Source organism: Salvelinus fontinalis, chromosome 2 (assembly GCF_029448725.1).
Source record: "Salvelinus fontinalis isolate EN_2023a chromosome 2, ASM2944872v1, whole genome shotgun sequence".
NCBI lineage: Eukaryota > Metazoa > Chordata > Actinopteri > Salmoniformes > Salmonidae > Salvelinus > Salvelinus fontinalis.
This window is the reverse complement of record NC_074666.1, coordinates 80,214,362-80,238,834: the sequence shown is the minus strand read 5'-3', so window position 1 is coordinate 80,238,834 and position 24,473 is coordinate 80,214,362. Positions and strand designations below refer to the sequence as shown.

At 41.0% G+C, this 24,473-nt stretch overlaps 2 protein-coding genes and 1 pseudogene across 3 annotated transcripts in view; 2 read left to right on the top strand and 1 right to left on the bottom strand.

Annotated features, from left to right (window-relative positions):
• The window catches only part of mpp2a (MAGUK p55 scaffold protein 2a), a 31,175-nt gene extending 27,157 nt beyond the window's left edge, over window positions 1–4,018 (top strand). For both annotated transcript variants that reach the window (XM_055889474.1, XM_055889473.1), the window contains exons 9-13: window positions 355–426; window positions 545–706; window positions 934–1,136; window positions 1,267–1,395; window positions 2,443–4,018. In XM_055889474.1, the coding sequence (XP_055745449.1) occupies window positions 355–426; window positions 545–706; window positions 934–1,136; window positions 1,267–1,395; window positions 2,443–2,619 (743 nt within the window). In that variant the 3' untranslated portion in view covers window positions 2,620–4,018. The remainder of the gene's footprint in view (window positions 1–354; window positions 427–544; window positions 707–933; window positions 1,137–1,266; window positions 1,396–2,442) is intronic.
• Window positions 3,351–12,434, top strand: LOC129867462 (all-trans-retinol 13,14-reductase-like; annotated as a pseudogene).
• A 2,206-nt stretch (window positions 12,435–14,640) lies between these two features.
• On the bottom strand, window positions 14,641–24,416 carry si:dkey-283b1.6 (uncharacterized). Its single transcript, XM_055889540.1, has 4 exons — window positions 24,013–24,416; window positions 15,719–15,784; window positions 15,346–15,574; window positions 14,641–15,186 (listed from the first exon to the last, which is right to left on the bottom strand). Exons 2-4 carry the CDS (start codon window positions 15,748–15,750, stop codon window positions 15,064–15,066), a joined length of 384 nt encoding a protein of 127 aa, XP_055745515.1. The 5' UTR covers window positions 15,751–15,784; window positions 24,013–24,416; the 3' UTR covers window positions 14,641–15,063.
• Between the last annotated feature and the right edge of the window lie 57 nt (window positions 24,417–24,473).

The following is a 24,473-nucleotide window of genomic DNA, read 5'->3' as shown; positions in this document are numbered from 1 at the left end:
TTGGTCAGGGTGTGATTTGGGGTGGGCATTCAATGTTTTGTTTTTCTCTTTTTTGGCCTGGTATGGTTCTCAATCAGGGACAGCTGTCTATCGTTGTCTCTGATTGGGAACCATACTTAGGTATCCCTTTTCCCTCCTTTCTTTGTGGGAAGTTGTCTTTGTTTGTGGCACTATAGCCCTTTAAGCTTCACGGTTGTTTTTGTATAGTTTATTGTTTTTGTCGGCGTCATCCTAATAAAAAGGAATATGTACGCTCACCACGCTGCGCTTTGGTCTCCTTCGTTCGACGGCCGTGACAGTATGGGATTATATTTGTATGGGATCATCGTTGTTTATTGTGTGTTATTGTGACAGGAAATCTTTGTACTGGAGTGGCGGGAAAGAACAAGAAGAAAAAGATGATGTATCTAACCACTAAGAATGCAGGTGGGAATTTCTTGAATTCTGATAGTTCTGAGTGTTTCTGGAAATTACATTGAAATGTTAACAAATAAACAAAGCTATCAATTTGTCTCTGTTTTCTCTCTCTCTCTTTCTCTCTTAGAGTTTGACAGGCATGAGTTGCTGATCTATGAGGAGGTTGCCAAGGTGCCTCCATTCCGCAGGAAGACGTTGGTTCTGATTGGTGCTCTGGGAGTGGGCCGACGCAGCCTGAAGAACAAACTGCTGCTGTCTGACCCACAACACTACGGCACCACCATCCCCCGTGAGCGCTGCTAACGCTAACTTTCCAACTAATTAACAATAACAAAATGCTAACATGCTAAAGCCAGCCGTATTTGATTTTGGGTTGAATCCATTGGATTGAATTCATTGTGTCAGGACACCTTTATACAGTAACTAGGGATTGTTGAAACAGTTTCCAGCAAGTTGCTCTGGATAAGAGTGTCTGTTAAATGACTAAAATGTAGATCATCTTCTTGCCTCCTCCAGACACCTCCAGAAAGCCAAAGTCAGGAGAGCGGGAGGACCAGATGTATGCCTTCACCTCGCGGAGCAAGATGGAGGCAGACATCAAGAATGGCCGCTACCTGGAGCACGGCGAGTACGACGGCAATCTCTACGGGACCAAGATGGACTCCATCCATGAGGTGGTGGAGGCCGGTCGCATCTGTGTACTGGACGCCAATCCTCAGGTAGGAGCGACTGGCCACATTGTGGCCCCACGCACCACAATCTGGAGCCCTATCTGGGTGAATTCAGGGTTCTGACAGTTATAGATATTGGTACCTCTTACAGACATTGTATTCTTTGTACTGCTTCCAGGCCTTGAAGGTACTGCGTACGTCTGAGTTCCTGCCTTACGTGGTGTTCATCGAGGCCCCTGATTTTGAGGTCCTTCAGGCCATGAACCAGTCGGCCATCGAGACTGGAGTTGTCACCAAGCAGCTGACGGTAAGCACCAGGGTGAAGCCAAACAGAGGATAATGACTGTATGGAAAACTCAGTGACAGCTACTGACTATGTCTTTCATTCAGGATGACCAACATGCCTCACTTTGGTTAGCAATTATACACTGAGTATACAAAACATTAAGGACACCTGCTCTTTCCATGACATAGACTGACCAAGTGAAGCCTATGATCCCTTATTGATGTCACTTGTTTAAATCCACAATAATCTGTGTAGATGAAGGGGAGGAGACGAAGGATTTTTAAGCCGTGAGACAATTTAGACACAGACTGGGAAAGACAAAATATTGAAGTGCCTTTGAACGGGGTATGGTAGTAGGTGCCATGTGCCAAGCGGGGGGGGGGGGGTAGCATTTACTACAGTACTTCGAGACCTTGGGACTAGAAGATTCTATCTGATATTTTAGTCAAAAATGTGTAAATCACATATAATAGATAATAGTCTGTGCAGTTTGATTTTTGAAAAAGTAAATCTTAACAACCAGAAAGTTCTATCTGCATAAACCCATTTGAACTTGGAGCTATCCAATCACAAGCCTGAACAAATACAGATGGACCAATCAGAACACGTCTTTGCCAACAACACTGTCAGAAATCTTAAAGTAAATTGCACATCATTGTTCAATGATGACAGTAATTTGTCTGATGATCATAATACATTGCTTATCTGGGTAAAATAGTGTTATTCTATCATTTATGTATTCAAATAGCTACAGTCTTCTTAATAACTGAACATGCATAATTCAGAAGTGTCAGGTAGAACTATGCTTTTTGCAGATAGAACCTTATAGTCCCAAGGTCACAACTTGCTGTAAAGCTGAAAGGCCCTAATGTTGCTCACTAGCTACATGCTTGAGCTTCCAGGTTCGTACCTATTGGCTTGTTAGCCTGTTCGGGGCCTGTTAGCCTGTTCGGGGCCTGTTAGCTTGTTCGGGGCCTGTTAGCTTGTTCAGGGCCTGTTAGCTTGTTCAGGGCCTGTTCCCTTCCTGTTACTCTGAGTTCTAACAACCAACATCTTTGTTCTCTGTAGGACTCAGAGCTGAAGAGAACAGTGGATGAGAGCACCCGCATCCAGACGGCCTACGGACACTACTTTGACCTCACCATTGTCAACGACAACCTGGACGAGAGCTACAGGAACCTGAAGGCAGCCCTGGAGAAGGTCTCTGCTACCCAGCAGTGGGTCCCAGTCACCTGGGTCTTCTAGTGGGACAAGAAGGAAGGACAAGAGGGTGGTGTTGAACACTTGTTCTCTCATTCATCCCCACTAGACATCTGATGATACTGTCTGGCTCATCATCACAGTGACCTCTGGACCTCTGCCCTTTGGACCCCATACTGTACATAAGACAGAACTGACAGTATTCTTTTTGCTGTGTATGTGTTGCTTTTGGAAATTTGTCAGCAAAACATCAAGGATTTTCTTGTTTGGGCATTTGTGTGTGTGTGTGTGTGTGTGTGCGTGCGTGCATTCGTGCGGTTGCAGAGTGTCTTTACAATAATCCTGTTCACTACATTGACTCTTTAGGTCAGCAATAGTTCATCTATGTTTACATGAATCATTAAATGGACATTCAGAATATGAAACAGATAGTCTTACATCCAAACAGTAAACAGTGGTAGATGGCCTTCTACTCTTTATGTCTTCACTACAGGTCTGACACACACACACACGCACACACACACACACACACCAAATTCTATTTTTATTACCACATTCTATTTTTTGGTATGATTGCGTTCAAGTTGGAACACTTTTTGACACCTACTGTTGGGTATTTCTTTTTTCTATCATTTCAAAAAGGCAAGACACTAAGGTGTGATAATAAAACATACACATCATTTGATGATAGCATGTAGATGCATAGAGAGATGTGTATGACAGATGGACTGTAAGTACAACCTTTATTTATGTAACGACACAGATACTTCTTCTATATGTTTGACAAGGTAACGGCTCCAGAATTTTGCTTGATGGGTTCCTTGCTGTTTACTTGTCAAACTGGGCAGACCTTTTTAATTCCACTTTCGTAACAGAGGATCTTGTGATGCAGTGATCCAGCATGTCTATTGGGTCAGTTGAAATCGATGCACCGCAGGCTTCGGGAAGTTTGGTGATAATTGGTTTGGGGTGGTATTCACTAGACACGAAACAGAACAGAAAGCAGACTGAGGATGTACTCTGTACTGTATTGGATAGCTTGTTTTCGTTTTCTGTTGCGAAACATTTAGCTAGAATGTGCCCTAATGAACACGACCCTGGAAACTCCAGAGGAACGACACACAACAATGACACAAGTCATAGTTTCTTCCTTTTAGTATGGTTTCTGCATTCCACGAGGCTCACATGTATCCATGGCATTTTCAAATACCTAGAATATGAGTTTGGAGATTTCAATTAGATGAATCCAGGATTGAACGATTTCAAGAAGCGTGTGTATTTGACTGTGTATCAGTCACATTTTCTAGACGTACTGTAAATGACAGACTGTGAATGTAGATATACAGTAGACTAGAGGCACACGCCAGCTACGGTGACGGTGTGTTGTTTATAGGAAAATGAACTGTACATTTGAAGATGTCCACAATTAAACGTATAAAATCAATGAGACCAAATTGACGTCTGATTCCATGGAAGGATCAAATAGCTTCCCAGTAACGCTACATCTATCAGGGGGTTTAGGAAACAACAGGCCCATGTGCAAGGGATTTCCAGTGTTAAGAACAAATGTGGTGGCCAAGCCCATGATAACTTACTATTGGTAGGCCTATCAGGATGATATGCATTCCAAGTCATAATGACCTCATCTAACTCCATTTTCCACGGTCACTAAAAAGAATGGATGGCTCCAAAGAACTGATTTTCAATTAAACTTGCGTAAAATATTAGATGATCGATGCCTCATCAGATACTATTGATAGAAACAGTTCCCCTGTGTTTCTAGGAGCCCTGCCCACTGTCACTCCTCACCCCCAAAGGCCAAATCACCAATGGTGTGTGTTTTAGAATATTTATTTATCTAAACTTCTTTCTTTCCATCCCTCAGTTCCCCCACTGCTTCAACCTTCAGTCTCTTCCGCAACAGACAGGGAATCTCTTTGCCTCTGTAGGTCAGAGAAGGTCCGTTATTTTTAGGTTATTTTCCACCTCAGGACTTTTCCGCCATCTACCAACCAACAAACACAATACTAAAAACAGCTCCAACAAACGTAGGTGTTCCCTTCAGGACGTGACGGATAAGGCCTTAATGTGTATGTACTCAAGTTGTTGGGTCTGGTAAGGTTACTCTTGTGTGTTAATCTCAGTGAAAAAGCAGAACTTGTTTGAGGACTTACAAAGCGAAAACTAGTCTCTGGTGAGTGGTGACAGACGGCCAGAGGCCAGCAAGAGTTTGTTCAGGGCTGCAGAGATTAAGCGAAACATAATGGCGAGCGTTCTTTGAAAACGAATTTAGGCACAATCATAAGGGAGGATCATTGGGTAGGATAAGCTTCTAATACATACACAAATTATCCAGCAAATATTCTCTCACCACCTCAACCCCCTCCCTCTGTCAGGGATCCACTACCTGGACCAGATCAGTGAGGGCCAGATCCAGTTCTCCAGCATGGTGCAGCACTTTGACACACTGATCCTAGGTCAGAGTGAAGGCCGCAGGGACTACCACGTCCTCTCTGGGAAGACAGAGATGGCAGAGAGCCTGAAGAGGCAGTTTCCTGATGATGTGGAGGCCTTGAATTCATATTTCAAGTATATGAAGGTGATGTGTGTGTGTGCGTGCGTGTGTGCGTGTGTGTGCGTATGTGTGTGCATGTGTTATCATAACCCCTCTCATGTCTCCCCATGCTGCAGAAGGCAGCTCGTCGTAGCAAATCTCCTGGCTGGTCTCAAGATGATGCCCGTGTGGCTGGTACACTTCCTGGCTTGGACCGGCCTATTAGAGCGCATCTCAATTTCCAAACACACAGAGAAGATGGCCACTCTGACCAAGAACAAAGACCTACACGCCCTCTCCGCATACCTCTCTACGGTCAGTCCCTATACACATCCACTTGCAGGGTGAATTCCAATACGTTTATTGGGCAACCATTTCCCAAACTGAACTGACACAATCTTGCTTGTTTACAACCTAGTCCTAGAACATACAATTGAGTGCTCTTCTGTCCTTCTTGAATGTAGAGCATGTGGTTATATTTGTCCCTCTCTGCATGTTCTGAAATGCAGTGGTTTCGGGGGCCCTGACATTTTCAAATGTGAAATAGGGGTCCCTGTGGGAAAAAGGTTGGGGACCCCTGCTCTATTGTGAGATTGAACTTTAACTGGATGTCCCTGACTCTGTTTCCCCTGCTGATAGGTGATTTCCCCTAAGGAATCCAGTTTCCGAATGAATACTCTACTGCTGCAGCACTATAAGAGGGGAGCCTACTACCCCATTGGAGGGGCCAGTGAGTTTGCCTTCCACATCATCCCAGTCATCCAGAAGGCAGGTGGCGCTGTGCTGGTCAGAGCCCCTGTACAGAGGGTCCTTCTGAATGAGGAGGGCTCCGTGTATGGTCAGTATCTAGTTCAGGGGGGAAAGCACTAAAGCAATGACTCATTTTACTATTAGATACTGTATGCTTACTGTCGATTGTCTTCTATGGGAGTCTTTGGCGTTACATTAGACTCATTGCAAAGTGAGTTGTTGGTCTATTTTATGTTTATTTTTATTTATTTCACCTTTATTTAACCAAGTAGGCCAGTTGAGAACAAGTTCTCATTTACAACTGCGACCTGGCCAAGATAAAGCAAAGCAGTGCGACACAAACAACACAGAGTTACACATGGGATAAACAAACGTACAGTCAATAACACAATAGAAAAATCTATATACAGGGTGTGCAAATGTAGTAATATTAGGGAGGGAAGGCAATAAATAGGCCATATTGGCAAAATAATGACAATTTACAATTAAACAATGGAGTGATAGAAGATGATGAATGTGCAAGTAGAGATACTGGGGTGCAAAGGAGCAAATAAATAAATAACAGTATGGGGATGAGGTAGATGGGTGGGCTAGTCATAGATGGGCTGTGTACGGGTGCAATGATCGGTAAGCAGCTCTGACAGCTGATGCTTAAAGTCAGTGAGGGAGATATAAGACTCCAGCTTCAGGGATTTTTGCAATTCGTTCCAGTCATTGGCAGCAGAGAACTGTACGGAAAGGCGGCTAAAGGAGGAGTTGGCTTTGGGAATGACCAGTGAAATATACCTGCTGGAGTGCATGCTATGGGTGGGTGCTGCTATGGTGACCAGTGAGCTGAGATAAGGCGGGGCTTTACCTAGCAAAGACTTACAGATGACCTGGAGCCAGTGGGTTTGGCAATGAATATGAAGAAAGAGCCAGCCAACGAGAGCATACATGTCGCAGTGGTGGGTAGTATATGGGGCTTTGGTGACAAAACGGAAGGCACTGTGATAGACTACATCCAATTTGCTTAGTAGAGTGTTGGAGGCTATTTTGTAAATGACATCGCCGAAGTCAAGGATTGGCAGGATAGTCAGTTTTACGAGGGTATGTTTGGCAGCATGAGTGAAGGACTGTTGTGAAATAGGAAGCCGATTCTAGATTTATATTTAGATCCAACGCGGTCTATGACCCCTGATTGATATCACACTTTTTCCCCAGCCCCAGCAAACACACCTGACTCCAATAATCAACTAATCATGATCTTCAGTTTAGAACGCAATTAGTTTTTTGAGCTGTGTTTGCTAGGGATAGTGGAAAAGTGTGACACCCATAGCCACAGGAAGTAGGGGTGCTGAGGGTGCTGCAGCATCCCCTGATAAATCATAATAAAATAATTATTAATATACAAATAAAATAAATAAAAAAGGGTCCACAACAAATTTGTGCACTAGGCCTTAATTACTTACTCCTCTATGAGCAGAGAAAACTAAATTAAATTAACTGCAGCTGAGGTCCCTTATACTTTGAGGGCCTAACCACAGTAATACATGCCTTTATTTCTAAATCACATTATTTAAGCGTACGTGTAATGTTTTGATTTTAGGATGGAGCGCTACAGCTCTCTGAGCCGAGAGGAGGTGATGGGGAACATCCCCATGATGTTCATTCATTCCCCCTCTGCCAAAGACCCCACCCCCAGTACCCGCCATCCAGGTAGCTGCCTCAACAACACACACCTGCACCAATAACAAATCAATCAATCACATTCAATGTGTGACATGCATCGTAAACAACAGTTGCAGACTAACAGTAAAATGCTTCCTATATCGAATATACCACTGTATTTGAATCCATAGAGCACCCATCACACCCACAGAAACTCTGAAAAGACAGAGTAAAGCACAGTAACTCAAATAAAAAATGTGAGATGAGTGATGATCAGTACTTCAATGCTGCTGGAGGTCTATTTTCATACAAAAAAAGGCAGATAGTTTGAGATATTAATGATGAGAAGCAGTTTAAATAGTTCAAATGATTGTGTTCTAAGACTCTCTCTCCACCTCCCGACAGGGAAGTCCTGTATGACTCTGTTGACCATGGCCAAGTTTGAGTGGTTTGAGGACTGGAAAGATACCAAGCTAAACGAGAGAGGGTCCGATTACGAAGACCTGAAGATGAGCATGGCCAAGGAGCTCCTAGAGTGAGCATGGTTGTCTTCCCTCAGCTCAGGGATAAGGTACTTTGAAAACATGGCGTCATTTGAACATAACTGGTCAAAATACATTGTCATATTCCATTTATTGATGTATACCGTGGAGTAGAGTTTTTTTGGACAATCCAAAGAGGCATTATAATTCGTTACCACACCCATTGTGCTTGAAATCAAGACTAATTTGAAGCAATAATGTCATTCAATTGTAATGATGTCTCATACCTGCTGGCTGTCTCTGTACCTACCAGCACAAGATGTTGAAAATATGTATTTTTGGTTGAAAGATGTTGGAAAAAAACCTCTTTCAAACAATTTGGCTCACTGGGTACCTTGTGTGCCTATAGGTGGTGTATATGGAGGCTTCCACACCCCTGACCAACATGCACTACCTGGGCGCCCCGCGTGGAGAGCTGTATGTGGCTGAACACAACATGGACCGCTTCAGCCGGGAGGCGGTGGCCAGAACCCGGCCCCCCACGCCCACCAAGGGATTCTGACTCACCGGTGAGAAAGAAATTGTTCAGTGTTGTAGTATTTGAGTTTAATTTGAGTACATTTGTCACAAAGGCATAAGGTGATGCTTGACTGTGGCAGTTGTATGAGTTAGTCAGTGGAATAATATGCAAGAACTGAAAGTCATTTTAAGGTGCTACTGTAGATAATACTGTTTCTGGTCTATGCTAGATGGTTCTCCACATTGTACAAACTTACCATCAGTAGTGTTTCAGCAAACCCTTTGTCTTGTTCTGAACCCCAGGCCAGGACGTGTTCTGTAACGGGATGGCTGGTGCTCCTCACGGAGGAATCCTGTGTGCCTCGACAGTTCTGGACCGTATTATCTACATGGACCTCCTAGCTCCGAAGAAACAGCTCAAAAAGCAGACTCGTGAAAAGGCTCGTAACAAGGCCTGAGAAACCATTTGGACACAGCACTGACCAAAGTCTAAATCATTATATAAACCAATATAGTGTAAGCTACTGTGTACAGTATGTCACATTTCTTCACCCTATCGATCAGTTTCATGTAACAGTGGCATTTTGTCTTATATTGAATTAAAATACTGTGTATTTCTTTATTACCTGTTATGGTCACGTTGCCATCTCCATAGCCTTGTTTAATACTGTTTGAAAAAAATGACATCACTGGATTCCTCACAGTCGTGAATGATTACTCCTCTTTAGTCAGATCCCACCAGGCAGAAACATGGTTTTGTTTTATGCTTTGTTTCCATTGAAGTCCTTCTGTAGTACAGACACAACTCATTTAAGGTGCACTTTGCCCCCTGAACGTCTGTAACATTTGTCCTCTCCGCTGTGGGTCGTTTCAACCAGATTATCTTCAAATGATACTCGTTACAATCCATTGCGACCAAGTAATTCTGTAACTGTAATACACTGTTACACTGCTGTAACTTTTGCACCTAGTACTGTAGCCAGCCAACGGGTAGGTTTCAGCTTGGTCTGTTCTATCGACTTAAATGCAGATAGGAGAAAATAAGTCACTCTCTCTGCACCCCACGTCTCAGTACAAACACTGTGCTGGGAACTGGACGTTGAGCTCGCATGGAATTAAAAACACTTCACAACAAGCATTACAGTGCATTCGGAAAGTATTCAGACCCCTTTTCCCACATTTTGTTACAGCCTTATTCTAAAATGGATTAAATTGTTGGTTTTCCCTCATCAATCTACACACAATACCCCATAATGACAAAGCAAAAACAGATTTTGTTGTACTTTATTTTTATGCTATTGAAAATGAAAAACTGAAATATTACATTTACATAAGTTTTCAGACCCTTTGCTCGGCATTTTGTCGAAGCACCTTTAGCAGCAACTACAGCCTTGGGTCTTCTTTGTTATGACGCTACAAGCTTGACCCACCTGTATCAGAGGAGTTTCTCCCATTCTTCTCTGCAGATCATCTCAAGCTCTGTCAGGTTGGATGGGGTGTGTCGCTGCATAGCTATTTTTCTCTCCAGAGATTTTCGATTGGGTTCAAGTCCGGGTTCTGGCTGGGCCATTCAAGGACATTCAGATACTTGTCCCGAAGAAACTCCTGCGTTGTCTTGGCTATGTGCTTAGGGTCGTTGTCCTGTTGGAAGGTGAACCTTCACCCCAGTCTGAGGTCCTGAGCGCTCTGGAGCAGGTTTTCATTAAGGATCACTCTGTACTTTGCTCCGTTCATCTTCCCCTCGATCCTGACTAGTCTCCCAGTCCCTGCCGCTGAAAAACATCCCCACAGCATGATGCTGCCACCACCATGTTTCACCAAGCGTCCTACAGATGTGACACTTGGCATTCAGGCCAAAGAGTTCAATCTTGGTTTCATCAGAAGAGAGAATCTTGTTCCTCATGGTCTGAGAGTCTTTAGGTGCCTTTTGGCAAACTCCAAGCTGGCTGTCATGTGCCTTTTACTGAGGAGTGACTTCCGTCTGGCCACTCTACAATAAAGGCCTGATTGGTGGAGTGCTGCAGCGATGGTTGTCCCTCTGGAAGGTTCTCCCATCTCCACAGAGGAACTCTATAACTCTGTCAGAGTGACCATCGGGTTCTTGGTCACGTCCCTGGCCAGCCCTTCTCCCCGATTGCTCAGTTTGGCCGGGCGGCCAGCTCTAGGAAGAGTCTTGGTGATTCCAAACTTCTTCCATTTAAGAATGATGGAGGCCACTTCTTGGGGACCATCAATCATGCAGAAATGCTTTGGTACCCTTCCCCAGATCTGTGCCTGGACACAATCCTGTCTCATAGCTCTACGGACAATTCCTTCGACCTCATGGCTTGGTTTTTGCTCTGATATGCACTGTCAACTATGGGACCTTATATAGACAGGTGTTTGCCTTTCCAAATCATGTCCAATCAATTGAATTTACCCCAGTGGACTCCAATCAAGTTGTGGAAACATCTCGAGGATGATCAATGGAAACAGGATGCACCTGAGCTCAATTTCAAGTTTCAAACAGTCTGAATACTTATGTAAATAAAGTATTTCTGTTTTTTATTTTTAACACATTTGCAAAAAATTCTATAAAACTGTTTTTCGCTTTGTCATTATGGGTTATTGTTTGTAGATTGATGAGGACATTTCTGTATTTAATCCATGTTAGAATAAGGCTTTAATGTAACAAAATGTGGAAAAAGTCAAGGGGTCTAAATACTTTCCGAATGCACTTTATACTATATAAAAGTTGATGAATCACACTCACGTGATGAGTAACTTTGCACTGAGACCTGTCCTGAAGACATGTGTTAGTTCCCCAAGTTAATGCCTAGGCTTTAGCTCATTGGGCTAACACAGTCCACAATCACACAAGATACCCAGGTTTCGAACCCAGTCTGTCATATTTGCAAAATGCTAGTATTGTTCAAGATGTTCCATAAAGTAACACATCACACATTTTGAGACCCAAAACAGTGTTGGGTTAGTAGCATTGAGGCATTTCAATAACAACTGCTCAACCTCTGGTCTAGTCTTAGATAATGAATAACAGAGATGGGCCATATATCTGTTTTGATCATAGTTCATCATAATTTTGATCATAGTTTACGGTCATAGACGGCGTCCCTCCAAATCATCTTGGCTCCTGGACTCTGTCCATGCATTTCAAGGCCGTGTTGAAACAATGACTTATCAATGATCCAAGACCAGCTCAGCAAATCCCTGCCATTGTGACAATGCCTCATCATAATGCTGCATCAAATATCCATGATCCTAGAGGCGTTGTCAGACACAATGTACGTAATGTAATTTATGTCCCCCTAATTGCCCTGTTAATCTTACAGCTATTGCATGCAGTACTCATTAGCCAATGAACCAGAGTTATACTGTTAGCACTGAGGCGGTGTTCCCTAGTAGGAAGACCACTGTATGCAGCTCACCCTGCACTATCAGCCCCAATATAAATCAAATGAGCAAGTCTACTTCTGATAAGCTTCCCAGTAAAGCTGTTACACCCTGATATGTTTCACCTGCCTTTGTGCTTGTCTCAACCCCCGTCCAGGTATCGCCCATCTTACACATTATCCCCTGTGTATTTAAACCTGTGTTCTCTGTTTGACTGTTGCCAGTTTGTTTTGTTCGTGAAACCTACCAGCGTTTGTTCCCCTGCTCCGGTCTGTTTCTTGCTCCTGCTTTCTAGTCCTGCCCGGTTTTGACCCTTCTGCTTGCCCTGACCCTGAGCCTGCCTGCCGTTCTATACCTTGCACCACCTCACTGGATTATTGACCCCTGCCTGCCTTGAGCCTGAGACTACCTGCTGTTCTGGACCCTTTGCACCTTCTCTGGATTACTGACCCCTGCTTGCCTTTGACCTGTCGCTTGCCTGCCCCTGTATTCAAAATAAAGTGTGGTTTCTTCGACACTGTCTGCATCTGGGTCATACCTGAAACGTGATAAAAGCATTAAAAACAATCAAGCAACCCAGAAAAGTGCTAAAAATTGCCCATATTAACATAAGCAGCCTGAGAAACAAGGTCCATGATGACAATCTTCTGAAACTCACTTGCATAATACCTTTGATGATACAGTGGTAGCAATACATAACATCTACAGAAACGACAGACATGCAAAAGGTGGAGGTGTTACAGTCTGTATTCAGAACCACATTCCTGTGAAGCTTAAAGACGATCTCATGTGAAATACTTTTGAAGTAATATGGCTACAGGTTCATCTGCCTCACCTTAAGCCCATTCTTGTGGGAAGCTGCTATAGACCACCAAGTGCTAACAGTCAGTATCTGGATAATATGTGTGAAATGCTTGATAATGTATGTGATATCAACAGTATATTTTCTGGGTGATTTAAATATTCACTGGCTCTCATCAAGCTGCCCACTCAAGAAAAAACTTCAAATTGTAACGAGTGCCTGCAACCTGGTTCAGGGTCTCAGTCAACCTACCAAGGTATTTACAAACAGCACAGGAATTAAATCATCAACATGTATTGATCACATCTTTACTAATGCTGCAGAAGTTTGCTTTAAAGCAGTATCCAAATCGATAGCATGTAGTGATCCCAATATAGCAGCCATATGTAGGAAAACCAAAGTTCCAAAGGCTGGGCCTAATATAGTGTATAAGAGGTCATACAATAAGTTTTGTAGTGATTCATATGTTGATGATGTAAATAATATTTGCTGGTCTGTGGTGTGTAATGAGGAGCAACCAGACGCTGCACTTGACACATTTGTAAAATTGCTTATTCCAGTTACTAATAAGCCTGCACCCATTAAGAAAATTATTGTAAAAATGGTTAAATACCCTTGTATTGATGAGTAATTGATAAATGGTATGGTTGAGAGGGATGAGGCAAAAGGTATGGCAATTGAGTCTGGCAGCCCAACTGACTGGCAAACATACTGCAAATGAAGAAATCATGTGACTAAACTAAACTAAATAAAAAGAAACTATAATAGGAAACAAACAAAAATAAATGATATATCATTTAAAAGCTTAAATTCTTGTTAATCTAACTGCGTTGTGCGATTTACAATAGGCTTTCCAGCGAAAGCATACCATATGATTGTTTGAGGACGGCGCCCCATATCAACATATTTTTCAACCAGCACAGGCTTCATAAAATCACAAATAGCGATTAAATAAACAATCTTCAACTTACTTTTGAAAATCTTCCTCTGTTCGCAATCCCAAGGGTCCCAGCTTCAACATGAATGGTCGTTTTGTTAGATAAAATGCTTCTTTATATGCGAAAAAGTCAGTTTACTTTGGGCACGTCAGTCAGGCGGAAATTCAGGAAAATAAGACCCTAGCTCTAATTAAAATACTTGCACAAAGCTCAGACACCCATGCATAAGACATGCCACCAGAGGTCTCGTCACAGCCCCAAGTCCAGAACAGACTATGGGAGGCGCACAGTGCCACATAGAGTCATGACTACATGGAACTCTATTCCACTTCAGGTAACTGATGCAAGCAGTAGAATCAGCTAAAGAAAAAGTTAAAATACACCTTATGGAACAACGGGGACTGTGAAGAGACACACAAAAGGTACAGACACATGCATACACATACATTGCGATGTTGTTGTATGGTGGTATAGTGCATTTTGTTTTGTAGATATGTAGTGGTGTAATAATGTTATATGATGTTCTGTTTTATATGTAATGTAAGTGCTTTAATATGTTTGGACCCCAGGAAGATTAGCTACTGCCTTGGCAGAAGCTAATGGGGATCCATAATAAATACAAATAGGCAAAGGGGCATTAAGTGAAGGGGTTACCATTTTGCTGTCCCTTCATACACTACACATCATCAGCCAAAGACGTGCTCCTATTCATGTAAGGATATATGATTGGGCAACTGGAGTAACAGGAAATACAATATTTATAACCGGGAGGTATGCCACAACCTGTCATGTCCATCACGTAGTACATTTTTATCAGTTTGTCTGTTCAATATCTTACCAGTGTTTGACAGAACAGCTTCCTGGTTAGGGCTGTTATGTAACCTATAGGGCCAAAGAGCACGGACGATGTGTTACAGCATCAGAAATGGCCAATATAGGACAGATCAGATCATTGAAATGAAAACATACTTTATTCCCGATGTAACAATTGTTCAAATAATTAACCATATCACACAAGGTCCATGACATTGATACATAAATTAATAAACTATTCTGAGTAACACTTTGAAAAATAAAATGTGAAAGATTTCTTAATATTTACACACTGGTTTGTACAGATTGGTAGATATAGATACTACGCAACCCCATTCGATCTCATGTCCCCAACTTTTGCTTTAAAGTACACACTTTCATAGACGTCCAAACACTTGCTTTTCCTTATGGTCTCCAGACTTTCCACCTCACGTCCCCATTCCACATTCCCAAGGACCAAGTCTCTGTGGTATACATGTCCAGCTTCAGGATCCCCACTCCACATACAGTATGTGCCATTTCCTGTTTTATTTATCCTTTAGTCTGTGGCCTCAGGCCTCCCCTTCACGGGATTCCTAAGGTGGTACGGTCCTATGATTGTGAGTGGGGTTCAGGAGGCACTGAGTAAGGTTGCAGGGGGGTAACAGGTGTGTTGGAGAGCTCAGAGTAGGCTGGAGGAAGCTCTGGGTGGATATAGTCTGGCTTCATCTCCACCTAGACATAATTAGATCAGAAGTGGATGAGTAGAGATTAAAACACATTTACAATACATTACAGTGTTTTACCCAAAAAGTGTGAACAAAAATTCATTGTAAAGTTGTAAACCCTACTGTGCGGTACAATTTGTACCTCATGTTTAGGATGGACTATTACCTCATTGTAGGCAGGAGGTGGGCTGTAGAACTCTGAGGTGCTGTAGCGAGGAGGCCTGTGGATGTCTTCATTGTCATAAGATACTGCGGGGAAGGGAATGACATAGATGGAGGGCCTGTCTCGTCTCTCCTCCCGGTCCAGTTGCACCTCGCGGGCCCGGTGTAAGGACTTACAGAAGGCTATGCAGCAGACGATGCTGATGCCAAATGTGATCAACGGGATGAAGATTCTAAGGGAAGAGAATGTAAACGGATGGGGAATTTGTCATTGTTGTAGGAGTTCATGACAAGTCACGGGCAAAGTCTATTTCAGCGTGTGTTTGTGCGTGTGTGTCCTAGACCGATATGAATGTGAACAGGAATGGGACTCTTACTCTAAAATGAGAAACGTGTCTTGTATCGGCATCTTGTGAAGTTAACACCTGCACCTCAGTAGAAACCTGCAAGGACAAACACAACTACCTCATTAAGCTGGTTGAGAGAATGCCAAGAGTGTGCAAAGCTGTCATCAAGGCAAAGGGTGGCTACTTTGAAGAATATAAATACGTTTTGATTTGTGTAACACTTTTTTGGTTACTACATGATTCCATATGTGTTATTTCATAGTTGTGATGTCTTCACTATTATTCTACAATGTAGAAAATAGTCTGTAATAATTCAAAGTGCAGAAGTATGAAGAATAATATTGTTATAATAGGAATAAAAGAGGATGAAAACGAAAACTATCAGTCAACGGAGGAAAAAGTCAAGGTGTTCATGAAATGTAATCTGATTTTCAGAGGGAAGGCCCGTAACGCACATTACAAAATGAAAATTGCCTTGTTACAACAGGTTAGGGAATTGAAGAACACCCCGTTCTCTATTAATGAACTATTTCCCCATGAAATAGTGAAGTGATGACGTGCCCTGTACCCCATTTCAAAGGGCTCTGAGCAGAGAAGAAGAATGTTCGTCAAGTGGTCGATAAATTATATGTAAACAACCAAATGTTCAAGGACTCGAAGATTACAAGGCGGCTGTGAGGGATAGCTACCTCCTGTTGAAGTAGTCCTCGATACACATTTGCACCTCATTACAAAGTACAATTATGGATTCATTTGTTTTTTACCCCAAAATTTTTGGCCCACGATGGACTTTTTTTTATTCATGCTGTATGGAACCGTGGACTTAAAATAAAGTTAGACTTGTGGCAATGCAGAATGGGTATGATGAACTTGAAACTTGAAATTAAATCATGGTGCTTTTTAATGGTAAGTTTACAAACATTGGTTGTAATAAGTACAATTGAAACTTGGGTATCATTATGGTAAGTGGGGAAATAAGTATAGCCAGTTATAATTGTAATGGCTTAGCAGATAATAAAAAAAAATATATTATTTCTCTTTGCAGGTAAAAATGTATCTATTGTTTACAGGAAACTCATTCTACAAATTTAGATTAGGTTCGTTAGAAAAAGGACTGGGAGGGAGAAATATATTTTTGTCATGGGCAAAGAAACTCAAAAGGGGTCATTATACTAATTAATACAAATTTTGGTCCGAATGTGCAAACTGTGCAAAGAGATCCGCAAGGAAGATGAATTATTTTTAATAAGCTATTGGACCAAAAACAGATCTGGCTAATTCATCTATATGGGCCAAATAATGATGAGCCATTCTTCTTCGAAAATATATATAATAATCTATTGAGCTCACAAGCAACAAATTAATCTATTTTTATGGTGTGAGATAATAATACGGTTTTATGTACATCAATGGATCGTAAAGGAAATCACACTACAAACTATCACCCTTCAAGCACTTAAGGAGATCCCAAAGATCATGGATACATTAGAACTAGTGGATATATGGAGGCAGAAAAACCCTGACCTAGTGAGATATACATGGAGAAGGCTTAATCAAGCTAGCAGTCTTGATTACTTCATAGTCTCATTCTTGATGGCATCAAAAGTTTAAAAAAAGTATTAATAGGAGACCGAATGCGATTGGACCACCATCTAATTGGCCTCCATATAACTCTTACAGAATTTCCACGTGGACGGGGATATTGTAAATGTAATCAAAGCCTATTGGATGTTCTTAACTAAGACAAAATAATTTACAATGTACTTTTTTTGCACAACATAGGTACATAGGATCCCCTTATTGTATGGGACAGTTTTAAATGTACTTTTGGAGGCCATTCAATACAATACTGGTTAGAGTGTTGGACTAGTGACCGATAGGTTGCAAGATCAAATCCACGAGCTGACAAGGTAAAAATCTGTTGTTCTGCCCCTGAACAAGGCAGTTAACCCACTGTTCCTAGGCCGTCATTGTAAATAAGAAGTTGTTCTTAACGGACTTGCCTAGTTAAATAAAGGTAAAACAAAAAAAAATACTCATCATTAAAACAAAAGCAGTTTGGGTCAAAAGAGATTCGACTAATAAAGGAAAAATAGGAAGTAACAGCGCAGGTAGACAGTAATGGAAACTGTATTATGGAGAAACTGTCACAACCTGACCATAGAGAGCCCTCGGGGTTATCTATGGTGTTTCAGGTCAGGGCTTGACTAGGGGGGTTTCTAGGTATTATATTTCTATGTTGGTGTGTGTGTGTATGGTTCCCAATTAGAGGCAGCTGATTATCGTTACTTAGTGTGTCCTTTTTCCCACCTGCTATGTGGGATATTGTTTTGTCTGAGTGCCTATGTGCGCTACGTATTTCACGATCATTATATTTTTGTTGTTTTGGAAGTTTTCACTATCATTAAAATGTGGAACTCTACTCACGCTGCGCCTTGGTCCAATTATTTATATGATGGTTGTGACAGAAAAAAAATAGGTTACAGGGAAAACAAAAAGAAATGGAGGTACTTATTCAAGAATGATCAAGTGTAATATTTTACAACAATAAATCCAAATTGGATGGAAAATGGTGAAAAATTCACAACATTTTTATTGAATCTTCAACAGAAATGCTACCAAAAAGAATTTACAGAATCTCGTTACAAATGATGGAGTCATCCATGATTCACCAATTGATATTTTGAAAGAGGAAGCAAAATATTTTAAGCATATGTTTTCTTTTCAGTCTCCTCCATTTCCACTGAATGATGTTAATTGTAAGGATTTATTTCCTAATAATAACGTTAAGATTATGTACTGCAACCCCAGATGTAAAATAGTAAATAATGGTTACTTCTCAGAAAGTATTGAGCTTTAAGAGGAGTAAAACAAGGCTGTCCATTGTCTCCATATATATTTACTATGGCCATTGAAATACTAGCTATTAAAATTAGATCCAATAAGAATATCAAGGGGTTAGAAATCCAGGAGATAAAAACAAATGTGTCAATGTATGCCGATGACTCAAGTTTTTTCTTAAGTCCGCAATCTGGATCCCTGCAGTCTCATTGAAGATCTTGATCACTTTTCTAGCCTCTCTGGACTAAAACCTAATTATGACAAGTGTATCAAATTACGTATTGGATCGTAAAAAAACAGTGTTTACACTACTTTGTAGTTTACCAATAAAATGAGCGGATGGTGAAGTAGACACACTTGGTATTCACATCTCAAAAAAAATAAATGAACTTGCCACAGTTAATTCAAAAGAAAGTTATCAAAAATAGATAAGATTCTGCAACCAGGGAGAGGTAAATACTTGTCTATTTATTGAAAAAATCACATTGATTAACTCTTTGGTACTATCTTATTTACTTACTAATGTCACTGCCTACTCCAGAAGACTCATTTTTTAAATCATATGAGCAAAATATATTTCATTTTATTTGGAATGATAAGCCAGACAAAATTAAACATGCCCATTTACAGTTGAAGTCGGAAGTTTACATACACCTTAGCCAAATACATTTAAACACAGTTTTTTGCAATTCCTGCAATTTAATTATAGTAAAAATTCCCTGTCTTGTGTCAGTTGGGATCACCACTTTATTTTAAGAATGTGAAATGTCAGAATAATAGTACAGAGAATAATTTATTTTAGCTTTTATGTCTTTCATCACATTCCCAGTGGGTCAGAAGTTTACATACACTCAATTAGTATTTGGTAGCATTGCCTGCATTGCCTTTAAATTGTTTAACTTGGGTCAAATGTTTCGGGTAGCCTTCCACAAGCTTCCCACAATAAGTTGGGTGAAATTTGTCCCATTCCTCCTGACAGAGCTGGTGTAACTGAGTCAGGTTTGTAGGCCTCCTTGCTCGCACGTGCTTTTTCAGTTCTGCCCACACATTTTCTATAGGATTGAGGTCAGGGCTTTGTGATGGCCACTCCAATACCTTGACTTTGTTGTCCTTAAGCTATTTTGCCACAACTTTGTAAGTATGCTTGGGGTCATTGTCCATTTGGAAGAGCCACTTGTGACCAAGTTTAACTTCCTGACTGATGTCTTGAGGTTTTGCTTCAATATATCCACATAATTTTCCTGCCTCATGATGGCATCTATTTTGTGAAATGCACCAGTACCTCCTGCAGCAAAGCACCCCCACAACATGATGCTGCCACCCCCATGCTTCACGGTTGGGATGGTGTTCAAACAGTTCTATTTTTGACCAGAGGACATTTCTCCAAAAAGTACAATCTTTGTTCCCATGTGCAGTTGCAAACCGTAGTCTGGCTTTTTTATGGCGGTTTTGGAGCAGTGGCTTCTTCCCTGCTGAGCGGCCTTTCAGGTTTTGTCTATAAAGGACTCGTTTTACTGTGAATATAGATATTTTTGTACCTGTTTCCTCCAGCATCTTCACAAGGTCCTTTGCTGTTGTTCTGGGATCGATTTGCACTTTTCGCACATAATTCCCTTCATCTCTAGGAGACAGAACGTGTCTCCTTCCTGAGCGGTATGACGGCTGCGTGGTCCCATGGTGTTTATACTTGTTTATACTGGTACCTTCAGGCATTTGGAAAATGCTCCCAAGGATGAACCAGACTTGTGGAGGTCTACAATTTTTTTCTGAGGTCTTGGCTGATTTCTTTTGATTTTCCCATGATGTCAAGCAAAGAGGCACTGAGTTTGAAGGTAGGACTTGAAATACATCCACAGGTATACCTCCAATTGACCCAAATGATGTCAATTAGCCTATCAAAATATTCTAAAGCCATGACATCCTTTTCTGGAATTTCCAAGCTGTTTAAAGGCACTGTCAACTTAGTGTATGTAAACTTCTGACCCACTGGAATTGTGATACAGTGAATTATATGTGAAATAATCTGTCTGTAAACAATTGTTGGAAAGATTACTTGTGTCATGCACAAAGTAGATGTCCTAACCGACTTGCCAAAACTATAATTTGTTAACAAGAAATTTGTGGAGTGGTTGAAAAATTAGTTTTAATGACTCCAACCTAAGTGTATGTAAACTTCTGACTTCAACTGTATATAATGAATATGAGTTTGGGGGGCTAAAATGATTAAATATTAAAGCTTTAAACCTCTCACTAAAAGCGTCACATACATAAATTAGGCTTCGTCCCAAAATGGTTCTTCAGTAGATTATTAAGAAAGGCTCATCCTTTGTTAAAAAATTGCCTTTTTGCATTTATACAGATTGCAACTTCTCATTTCCGACTAATTGAAAATTACATTTTTATCACGTTTCAGGTAAGACCCAAATGCAGGCTGTGTCGAAGTAACAATGTTTATTACAGCAACAGGGGCAGGCAAACGACAGGTCAAGGCAGGCAGGGGTCGATAATCCAGAGTAGTGGGGCAAAGGTACAGGATTGCAGGCAGGCTCATGGTCAGGGGAGGCAGAAAAGGTCAAAACCGAGAAAACAGGAACAATAGGCAAGACAGGAGCAGGGGGGAAAATGCTGGTAGGTTTGATGAACAAAACGAACTGGCACAGACAGACTGAAAACACAGGTATAAGTACCCAGGGGATAATGGGGAAGATGGGCGACACCTGGTGGTGGGAGGAGACAAGCACAAGGATGGGTGAAACAGATCAGGGCATGACAATATTATTTAAAGTATTGCCCTTTCTTAAACAAGCCATACAAAGGTGGTTACAATTTCAATTTTATCCTCCAGAGAAGATAGAAAAAATATTACAACAAATGTTATGGTTAAGCTCAAATATACGGATTAATTAAAACACATGTTAAAAATGTGTATTATATTTATTAAAGATATTATGAATAGAAACAGAGGAGTTATGTCACATTTGTAGCTAACGAAAACATATGGGAATATCTGCTCAATCTAAATTTACAACCAACTAATTGCAGCATTACCACGAAAATGGAGGAGGCAAGTGGAAAATGGAGAAGGTTGGTAACTTATTTGCCTGCCATATATTAAAGACACAAATTGGCTGAAAGGAATCAGCAAAAATAGAAAAATATACCAGTTTCACTTGAGGACAAAAATGTTGACAGCTGCCCCGTAAAATAAATGGGAAGAGATTTTCGATGTATCGATTCCATGGCACATGGTTTATGAACTGGTACAAAGAAATAACACTTGATTCAACACTTAGAGTTTTTCAATTTAAATGATTATATACAATTCTTGCCACCAACAGAATGCTATATATATTTATATGGGGCATACAACAATCTCAGCTCTGTAGATTTCGCTGCGAAGAGAGAGAATCAATAGATCATTTATTCTGGTATTACCCCTATGTAGCTTGTTTCTGGTCACAGGTTCAGGAATGGTTAAAAGAAATCATAACATGCACTTAAAATTAACCTTACAAATAGCAGTGTTGGGCGATTTGGAAAGCCATAGTTAGTCAATAAATAATCGAATAATACTCGTACGAAAGGTTTTCATCTTTAGCTTACAATCTGTGGATACTATACGATTAGAAAGTTACAAAAATTATGTAAAAACATCACAGCACAATTGAAAAATATATGGTACATGGAAACCAAACGAGGGGGGTTCTATGGTGATAGGTGGGATGGACTGAGAGTGGCTGAGGGTTGGGATTAAAGAGTTTGTTTGGTAATGTATTATTGTAACGTGACTGCTTTATATAAAAGTACCATGTATATCAAATGTGTATGTAAATGTATGTATATGTAGCAGAAAAGCTGTAAAAAAAAAATATATATATATATTTGTCATCAGAAGATGGGGAGGGGTAGTGGATGGGTTGCTAATATATATATATATTTTTTTAAATAACAAAAAAACAATGCAGTTCAAGAAATAGAGTTGAGAAAATATTTACTAAATAAACTAAAGTCAAAATAAAATAAAAAGTAACAATAAAATAACAATAACGAGGCTATATACAGGGGGTGCAGGTACCGAGTCAATGTGTGAGGGTACAGGTTAGTCGAGGTAATTTGTACATGTAGGTAGGGGTAAAGTGACTATGCATAGATAATAAAACAGTGAGTAGCAGCAGTGTAAAAACAAGGGCGGGGGGGGTCAATGTAAATCGTCTGGGTGGCCATTTGATTAATTGTTCAGCAGTCTTATGGCTTGAGGGTATAAGCTGTTAAGGAGCCTTTTGGTCCTAGACTTGGCGCTCTGCTACCGCTTGCCGTGCGGTAGCAGAGAGAACAGTCTATGACTTGGGTGACTGGAGTCTTTGACAATATTTTGGGCCTTCCTTCCTTTGACACCGCCTAGTATATAGGTCCTGGATGGCAGGAAGCTTGGCCCCAAGACATACTGGGCCGTACGCACAACCTTCTATAGTGCCTTATGTTCGGATGCCGAGACGTTGCTATACAGGGCGGTGATGCAACCTGTCAGGATGCACTCGATGGTGCAGCTGTATAACTCGATGGTGCAGCTGCCCTCTTCACAACTCTCTTGGTGTGTTTGGACCATGATAGTTTGTTGGTGATGTGGACACCAAGGAACTTGAAACTCTCGAGACGTGAAACTTTATGTGGGATATCATCACGTGAAGTGATTTCACATATTGAAATCATGTTTTTCCACAACTGTCATAAACATGACTCAAACATGAAATAGTACCTTTGCCACACTCAGATAGAAAAGAACCAGAGCTGTGTTTTGTTGCAATGTAATCTCAACACCCAGAACCAAATCTCAGCTACGAGAGACTAGCTGCAATATAAAACAAAGAGCATTGCAGCGAAAATGTAATATAAACTTCTGTCAACCTTCAATTTGAATTGGTCAGTATCAAGGTAGAGTTAGTATCGACTTTCTACTATGGCTTGATCGAGAGGCACTCACAGGGGATAATATACCATGTAATTAAGTCCACAGATTGATAAAGTCACAAGTAGATAAAACCACAAGTGGAAGTGGAGTGAAAGAAAAGCTTCCAAAGAATAGCATAACTAACCGCATAGTCAATGTGTACAACACAGAGTCAACACCAAGAACAATCTATTCCATCTGTCAGAGTAGATTGTTTATTTATTTAACTAGGCAAGTCAGTTGAGAACTCATTCTGATTGACAATGACGGCCTACCCCGGCTAAACCCTAACGACGCTGGGCCAATTGTGCGCCGCCCTATGGGACTCCCAATCCCGGCCGGTTGTGATACAGCCTGGAATCGAACCAGGGTCTGTAGTGACGCCTCTAGCATTGAGATGCAGTGCCTTGGACCGCTGCGCCACTCGTGAGCCAAATCCTACATTCATACCAACAAAGTTCTGTTGACCTATAGTCATATTATACTGTAAGTTAACACATAGCAAATATATGAATCCAAATGAATTGTATCTTACCTTAAAGCCAGCAGCCACTTCAGTAAACCTGGGACTTCAACGGAAATCAATAAGGACCTGAACCTATGTGTACTGTGTGTGTGTGCGTGTGTGTGAATATAGAAGACCTGAGTGTATGTGTACTGTGTTAATGTGTCTCGTATCTGGCAAAAGGTGTGCTATGGGACTGAGGGTTAAGGTTACAGGTTAATGGCAACCCTTTGCTATTTAAAGGCACAGCACCTGAGCTGCCGTGGCCATGATGAGGCCAAACACAATGGTAAAGTTACTGTATCATGCTGTCTTAGCATTAGAATAAGACCTATCGGGCATGTTATAGACAACAAAATTATATGGACTTAGTTTGTTAATCCCCTTAATGCTCTTCATAGCACATACCGTAGTCATCTTTTTTTTCTATAGTTGGTTTCTAGATTAGCAAGAGATTAACTTTATCTGAAGTGGGTTAAGGTTTTATAATT